This window comes from Microtus ochrogaster, chromosome 6 (genome assembly GCF_000317375.1).
Source record: "Microtus ochrogaster isolate Prairie Vole_2 chromosome 6, MicOch1.0, whole genome shotgun sequence".
NCBI classification, from domain to species: Eukaryota; Metazoa; Chordata; class Mammalia; order Rodentia; family Cricetidae; genus Microtus; species Microtus ochrogaster.
Window position 1 is genome coordinate 10,840,777 of NC_022013.1, and position 8,794 is coordinate 10,849,570.

The following is an 8,794-nucleotide window of genomic DNA, read 5'->3' on the forward strand; positions in this document are numbered from 1 at the left end:
ATGGGTATCATCTCCCCATGCCCTACTGTATCCATGGGTACCATCTCCCCATGCCTACTGTATCCGTGGGTACCATCTGCCCCATGCCTACTGTACCCATTGGTACCATCATCTGCCCATGCCTACTGTATTCATGTGTACCATCTGCCCATGCCTACTGTATTCATGGGTGCCATCTACACCATGTCTACTGTATCCATGGGTGCCATCTGCCCCATGCCTACTGTATCCATGGTGCCATCAGCCCCATGCCTACTGTACCCATGGGTACAATCATCTGCCCATGCCTACTGTATCCATGGGTATCATCTCCCCATGCCCTACTGTATCCATAGGTACAATCTGCCTATGCCTACTGTATCCGTGGGTATCATCTTCCCCATGCCTACTGTAACCATGGGTACCTGGAAGAGCTTCCTGACTTGAACTAATTTCCAGTCTTGAAGCCCAGCATGGGCACAAGGCATTGGCCCACTGCTCTGGGAACTGGGTCTGAGAGCCGATGAGAAGATAGGAGCAGAATGCCTACCTGGCCTGTGCTCAAATGAGTCTCCTGGCCTGGCAAATGGAAGCCCAAGAAAACAATGGCTCTTAGCTTAGGTCCCAATCTGCTAAGGACAGCATGTGGCCCCAGAATCAGACAAGCTAACCCATCAGATTGGAATCCCACCTCTCCACCCCCATCTCTCTCTGGATTTGGTAATGCCTCCTACTCTTCCTTTATGGGCATGGTGGTTCATTATTTAAAAACGTAGTAAATTAGTCTGGTAACATACCTCAGTTAAACACAAAGGCCTGAGTTTGATCTCCAGAACTCAGGTTTTAAAAAACTCAAGCATGGTAGCATGTGTGATCACAGTGCTGATCATGGAGAGGCAGATCCTGGGGCTCACTGCTCAGCCAGTGCAGCTATCATGGAGAGGCAGATCCTGGGGCTCACTGCCCAGCCAGTGCAGCTGATCATGGAGAGGCAGATCTTGGGGCTCACTGCTCAGCCAGTGCATGTGTGATCGCAGTGCTGATCATGGAGAGGCAGATCCTGGGGCTCACTGCTCAGCCAGTGCAGCTGAATGGTGTCAAAAAACAAAGCAGAGGGTGGAGAGATGGCTCAGCAGTAAAGAGCACTAGCTGCCCTTCCAGAGGATCCTGGTTGGTTCCCAGCACCCAAGCACGGTAGCTCACAACTGCCTTTAATTCCAGTTCTGAGGAACCCAGTGTCCTCCTGGGGACTCAGAGAGTACACACACACATGTCACACACTCACACAGACACACAGTAAATTAAAAATAAACCTTTTGAGAAGCATAAACCGGTTTTGAGGAACCATCCAGGCAAGGCAGTTTTTCTGTTCTTTACAGGCATGCGTACACAAATACACATGTACCTGCACATCCATGAACCTACACACGTATAGGCACACACATACACACATAATAATAATAAGTAATAGTAATAATGATGACAGTTAACCCTTACATGGCACTTACCACAGGTCATGTCTAAAGGGCTTTGACTACTATACTTCATCAATCCTAACATGCCCATTTTTTAAAAAAAGATTCAGCAAGTTTAAAATTGAGACATATTAGCAATCCACCAAATTAGGGCCATGCTGGGCCTAGCTGGGCAAGGTAGAGAATGGTATCTGACATTTGTCTGGTGCTGGAAGGCACCCAGGATCCCTGGGTGCCCGAAGCAAATGACTGTGCAGGAAGCTCTCTAGGGACCAGCCCCTTTAGAAGGCCAGCAAGGAGGTGGGGCCTGACCAGTGAAGTGGGACCACAGTGCTTCTTGGCAAAGGACTCAGCTGAGCCCATGAGGAGCTCTCCCACAGGTTGGAAAGAGATAACCTTTGAATGTTGACTTCAGACTGTCCTGGGAGGTAGACCAGAAGGTTGTGAGGCACTCCCTCAGACAAGGTGACCCCTGAGGAGGGCTAACTTCACCAGTTGCTAACTCCCAAGGGTTCATGAGCTAAGTCCTTCAAGCCTGAGGGAATAATGGATCTGACAGAATGAATATACACTGAGAGAATATTTATTAGATTTATCTACACAATATGACCCGGTAGTCTAACAGTGGCTATCTTACACTAGAGGGGCTGAGAACCTGGTACTGCCTGATCCACAGGTTTATGTATCAGCAGCCCCAACCTGTCCCGGAAGAGTAGAGGATTCCTGGAGAGCCACTGGTTCCCAATCCACAGTGGAAACTCCAATAATCTGAGTTCTGATCTCAGTAAAGGAATATAGCAGCAGCAGCAGCAACAGAGTAGATGAACTTGCTGGTGAGATGGTCAGACAATGAGGCAAAACTCAAAGCTTTTCCCTCAGACCACCTTCTGCTTGGCTGACATTGAATGGAGCCACCCACATTTAGGGAAGGATTCCCCACTCCACATAACCTGATGGAGAAAACCCCTCACAGATGTGTCCAGCAGCTTCTCTCTTAGTCAGTCCCAGACCCAGTGGAGCTGACAGTCAGGATTAGCCATCACAGAAGGACCTGTTGCAGCCTCCATGAGAGCCCATAAGATTCACACACAGAGAGACATGGGGGAGGAGTTGCCTTTGTGCCCACAGCTCAGATAGCAACTGTGGCCACAGGAAGAGCAGTTTGGAGCATAGAATTATTCAGGTAAAATGAAAACACACACAGCTGTTTATGCTCACAGATGTTTACCTGTCCTATCCTATGTTTTTCTTTTCATTTTTCCATGTAGGCTATTGATAGCCTTGGACCAGTCCCAATTAAAAATTCAGAAGTTCAAATCAAGCACAATTATCCCTACTTCACTTTAAAGGTGAGAGCTGCGCATAGCATAAATTATTCTGGTTGCTTATGGCTGTCTTCTATCACCTATCTGCCTGTCCATCTGTCACGTGTCTGTCATTGGGAAGGCACACATGCCACAGTGCCTGTGTGAAAGTCAGGGAACAACTCTTGGGGGTTGCTTCTGTCCTAGAAATTGAATCTGGTCATCAATCCTGACGACAAGTACCTTAACACATGGAGCCATCTAGCTGGCCCTCAGATTACTTACGAAGAGAGCAAATATGCTTAAATTTGAGTTGCACTATTTTGTTAGTATTACTCAATTCTAGCTTATATATAATGGCACATTGTATTGGCTCTCTTATTTGATGGTGTGTTGAGCACAGTTCAGGTTCTTTTTTTCTAATGTGAATATGGACATTCTTGTGGGGACAGTATATATTGTGCATATAGGAAACAATGGCCCAGCAGCTGTTAGAAAACATAGGAGGCAAGTTAGTCAGCCTTTTTTTTTCCTTTTTTTTTCTTTTCTTTCTTTTGTGGTCTTGAGACAGGATTTCTCTGTGTCACTCTGGCTGTCCTTTAACTCACTTTGTAAAACAGGCTGGCCTTGAACTCGGAAATCCACCTGCTTCTGGCTCCCAAGAGCTGGGATTAATGGCATGAGCCACCACTGCCTGGCTAGTCAGCCTTCCTTGAAGTATAGGACCACTGGTGCTTTTGAAAGTAAACATACGTCTATGTATGTCACCAATGAAGTTATTTGTCATGAGAAAATAAATGCTGACTTGTGCTAGGACTCAGAATGAGGCTCAGGACTGGCCCTGTTAGGCAGCTATCGTTAAGACATTAATCCTACCAAACAGCAATGGGTTCTTGTGGGAATTACCAATGTCTGTTCACCCTAGATAAGGCACTGATGTCAGACCAAATAAATTATTTCCCCAGTATAGTTTAATGATCCAGAATGTTTATTGGAATTGCTTACAGGTGCATAGGTGAGGGGATCCATATAGGAACATGGATGATTCAAAGCCAGCTGCATCACTGAAACCCCACAATGTCATGGGTGAGGATTCACTAAAGTTGCATCTCTGAAGCACCGTGGACAATTTGCAGGCAGCTCAGTTAATCAGAGTCTCCTATCCCCAGTAACTGTTCACCTTGGAGAGGAGATTTTTGTGAATCTTGTAAGTTTCAGGGACTTCTTGAGACTTGTGAGTTTCATTCACTACCTGAACCTCAGTGAGGCTTCCTCCAGGATAGCTGTACAAAGCAGGCTTTTAAGTGTCACCAATTTGTTGTCTTCTTTCATTTTCAGGTTCCTCAGATATACAAAGTCAAGGGATATGAACCATTTTCTGTCAACAAGTCCTCAACAAATTACAGAATTCAGAAACTTGCTCGACCTCTGAAACAAGGTGCTGAGGTAATGCATCCGCAACTTCACAAACTCCTCTCACGACTCATGTCCTACCATTAAGAATGATAGGTCATTGAGTTGGAGGGATGACTAAGTAGTTAAGAGCAGTTTTTGCTCTTGAAGAGAACTCAGGTTCAATTTTCACCACCCAGGTGGTGGCACACAGCCAACTATAATCCCAGTTCCATGGGATCCAACAGACATGCACATGGCGCGCATACATCAGGCAAACATTCATGCACATAAAACAAAATAAGTAACTCTTTAAGAAGGAAATAAGACTAGCAAGCTGCTTTTGGTCTTTACACAGGATGAAGTTACCACCATCATCACTCTACCCAAGCAGGATACCACACCACTCTCAGCCAAGCCTTCCATCTTGAGTATGAAGGCTCCGGAAGGCTTAGCTATGTCTGTGGAATACGACCCGCTCTATATTTTTGTAAGTACCAGTTGGCAGACGCCTGTGCTCTGCGTCCCTTATTTCAGCAATTGCCCTACATGAAAACAGAACCATGACTTGAAAATACGGTCTTTTTTGTTTTAGTGTTTGTATGTAGATGGAGTGGCAGGCCACTTCCTGCCACCCAGCTCCTGGCCTCCTGGTTAGCTTATGCCCTGAAATAACAACACACAAACTGTATTCATTTAAACACTGCCTGGCCCATTCGTTCTAGCCTTTTACTGGCTAATTCTCACATCTTGATTAACCCGTTTCTAATAATCTGTGTAGCACCACGAAGATTCAGAATGTCTGACCTGGCGGCTCGCTCCATCGCCTCTGACCCAGAGAGGAGAGGCATGGCATCCGCCTCACTTCCTCCCAGCATTCTGTTCTGTCTACTCCACCCACCTAAGGGCTGGCCTATCAAATGGGCCAAGGCAGTTTCTTTATTAACCAATGAAAGTAACTCCTCCATCATTTGTAATTAAATTTTTCTTTACTAAATATTTATGTTCACTTTTTTATTTATCTGTATGTGTGCCAGTGGGTGGGGATAAGAGAGGGTATCAGATTCCTTGGACATGGAGTTCCAGTGATTGTGAGTCATCAAACATGGATGCTGGGATTTGAACTCCAGTCTTCATGATAAAGCAAGAAGCACTCTTAACCCCTGAGCCATTTCTCCAGCCCCATTTCTTTCTTTCTTTTTTCTTTTTTTTTTTTTGGCTCTTGGGTTTTTTTCTTTCTTTCTTTCTTTCTTTCTTTCTTTCTTTCTTTTTTCTTCCTTTCTTTCTTCTTTATTTTATTGATTTTTATTGAGCTCTATATTTTTCTCTGCTCTCCTCCCTGCCTCTCCCCTCCCCTTCAACCCTCCCCCAAGTTCCCCATACTCCCAGTTTACTCAGGAGATCTTGTCTTATTCTACTTCCCATATAGATTAGATCTATGTATGTTACCCAGACACCGAAAGACAATAATCACATGTACTCACTCATACATGGTTTCTAAACACAAAGCAAAGAAATCCAGCCCCATTTTTTTAAAAACAGTGTCTCCTAGACCAGGACGGTGTCAAACTCACTATGCAGCCAAGAATGACCTTGAATTTGTAACCCTCCTGCCTCTACTGGTACTAGGATTGCTGGTACACTATACCACATCCATTTTTATGTGGTGCTGGGGATTGAACCAAGCAAGTCCTGGGCTAACAGCTACATCCCCAGCCCTGGGATGTTTTCTCTTCGGCATTTCAGGTTAGTGGAGCATTCCCCACCCTCTGCCTTCTGATTCTGGATGATATGACAGCAACTGCTTGAGCCCCCTCCATGCCAGCTTCCCCACCATGGCAGACTGGGAGCCAAAACCCTCTCTTACCTAGGCTGCTTTGCCAGAGTATTTTATCACAGGAGGAAAAGAAACTGAGGCAGACTCAGAAATGGATTTGCTCTTTAAACCCAGTTTGCTTATTTAATAACCCCTCATTGATCATGACTAGAAGCAGTTCCAAACTGTGATTCCAGTGACATTTTCTTCCTCATGAAGTCAGCAGATCTAAATGGCATCTAATGAAGCCCTTAAGGTAGAAAATGCATACATGGAGATGGGGATGTTGGAAAGATGGGCCAACCTGAGGCTCTGCCCCTGTGCCCAGTTTGCTAGAAGAGCTGACATGCATCCCCATTGTTAGTGCTAGTGGGAGCCACAGAGAGCGCTGCTGACGCATACCCCAAGCCTGGTATGGAGACACCATTAATCTGGTCTCCTTCTCGTCCACAGAATCCCAACCCAGGAATGTTTTCCATGAAGCATCCTCTGACCTATGCAGAAACGCTGATAGATTACCATTTGTGCTCTCACCCCAAGTACAAGTTCACCCATGAGTCCCACAGAGGGTCCAGCATTCCTCTCACCCAAAAGCAGTTTCTCCATCATACGGTAATGTCAGCCTCGGCAGAGCTGGCCTTGGACTGTGGGGACGGGCAGGGGCCAGGGAGAGTGGGCACAGTGGGAACTGAGAGAAAGGAGACTGGGCTTTGAGTGAGTAAGGGTGCCTGCCTCCAAGTCTGAGGATCTGAGTTCAAACCCCGGGACCCACATGGTGGAAAGAGACCAAGGAGAGCGCTGACTTGTGCATGTTGCCCTCTGACAACTTGTGTGCACACACGAAAGCACACACACAGATATACAGGCACAGGACACAAACATGTACATGCATACACAAGCACACGCACACTCACACATTCATGCACATACATGCACATACATGCAAAAAAACACGTGTACACATGTGCACACGCATACACATGTATGTACACAAATGTTCAAAATAAATAGATGCAATTTAAACAAAAAGGAAAAGAAAGCTCATAGCCTTAGCCATGGACCAAGAATGGAGACCGCAGTCCTCACACTCTGACTGTGGAGGAGACAGGCCTATTCCCAGTTCCGCCATTGTCCCTCTCCATCCGCCTTCTGCTGTCTGCTGCCCTTTTGCCAACACCTCACTCATTTTGAGGGAAATGATCACTTGTTGATATTTTGGCCGTAGGAAAATAGTTGTGTGGTACTATGGCTCCAGGCTCTGGTCTCCTCTTAACTCTGGGCCCCCCCAAGTCTATAAATGTCAACCACTTGCCCTTTTGTTCCAGGCACAGAACTCACACAGTCCTTGATCTCCCAGCTCAGAAACGTCCCCTTACGCCACCAGCCTCACTCTTCCTCTCCCATCCCCGCCGTGATTCACCACTGCCACAGCCTCCAGGATGCCACAGAAAATTCCTATCCAACTTGGAACACCTCAGTAGGTCAGGGAGCTATGGAGATGGCTAAGCCTCATGAGCATGAGGACCTGAGTTCAAATCTCCAGCACCCACATAAATCCAGGCATAGTGGCACAGACATGTAATCCCCACACCAGGGATACGGAAGCAGGCGACCCCTGGAAGTTATTGGCTAGCCAGTCTTGCGGAAACTGCAAGCTCCAGGTTCCATAAGCAATGCTGTCTCTTGATTAAGGAAGACAGGGACATTGGCCTCAGGCATCACGCATGCACACATGCACACATGCACACACACACACACACATCCTCAGTGTGTATCCATTACCCACAGAGCGGCTGCACTTAGCTGAACTGCTGGTGACCTAATGGTTCCATTATATTGCATTCCGCTGCACTGTCCTCCCTGCCAGAGCGCTACCCATCCTCCTTGAATGTTGCATTAGCATCACTTCCGGCCATCCAGACGGACTGGAAGACCCCATCTGCCCTCAGCCACCAGCACACACCCTGTAACTGCAGCAGCTGTCTTGGCTTTAGGGGAAGTCAGTCAGGTTTAATGAAATGATACACTGGACCTAACCTTTTGGAACTTAGAAATGGTCAGCTGAATGGATGAAGGCTCTCTAAGACATTTTCCCAGTATGTTACTATGTTTTCTTGGTCCTCTAACAAAAGGTGGCAAAAGCAACTTAATGAAGGGAGGCGTGGTGGCAGGAGATGAGGCAGCTGGTCCCACGGCACCCACAGCCAGGAAGCAGAGAGATGGGCACTGTGCTCAGCTCACTTTCTCCTTTTTGTTCAGTCTGGGACTCCAGCCCATGGGATGGTGCCGCCCAGAGTCAGCGTGGGTCTTCCCACTTCAGCTAATCCAGCGTTTAAAAATCCTCAGAGACAAGTCCGGCAGTGGTGGCGCACGCCTTTAATCCCAGCACTCGGGAGGCAGAGGCAGGCATATTTCTGTGAGTTCAAGGCTGGTCTGGTCTACAAGAGCTAGTTTCCAGGACAAGCTTCAAAGCTACCGAGAAACCCTGTCTTGAAAAAAAAAAAAAATCCTCAGAGACAGTTGCAGAGGTTTGTCTCTTCGGTGACTGTAGATGCTGTCAACTCAACAGCTGGCATCAACACTCCCAGCCACCTAACCTTTTCTCTTCATGCCCTGCCCCTGTGCCTACTTTCATCACAGGATATAATTCCTGGAATCATGAACTGGAAGAGGTTCCAGCCCCTGGTGTTCTCCTCCTTGTCAGACTCTTCGAGGACTGAAAACACTCAGAAGTAAGCTGAGGACTGCTGGCCTCCCGGGGTTTGCACTGCAGATTCCAGGGGCTGGGGACTGCTGGCCTCCCGGGGTTTGCACTGCAGATTCCAGGG

General features: G+C 47.0%; 1 protein-coding gene across 1 annotated transcript in view; it reads left to right on the plus strand.

Annotated features, from left to right (window-relative positions):
• Positions 1 to 8,794, plus strand: part of Cfap221 (cilia and flagella associated protein 221) — a 77,925-nt gene that overhangs the window by 54,218 nt on the left and 14,913 nt on the right. Inside the window, exons 17-21 of the mRNA XM_005348264.3 lie at positions 2,723 to 2,803; positions 4,097 to 4,204; positions 4,509 to 4,640; positions 6,420 to 6,578; positions 8,607 to 8,698. Of these exons, the coding sequence (XP_005348321.1) occupies positions 2,723 to 2,803; positions 4,097 to 4,204; positions 4,509 to 4,640; positions 6,420 to 6,578; positions 8,607 to 8,698 (572 nt within the window). The remainder of the gene's footprint in view (positions 1 to 2,722; positions 2,804 to 4,096; positions 4,205 to 4,508; positions 4,641 to 6,419; positions 6,579 to 8,606; positions 8,699 to 8,794) is intronic.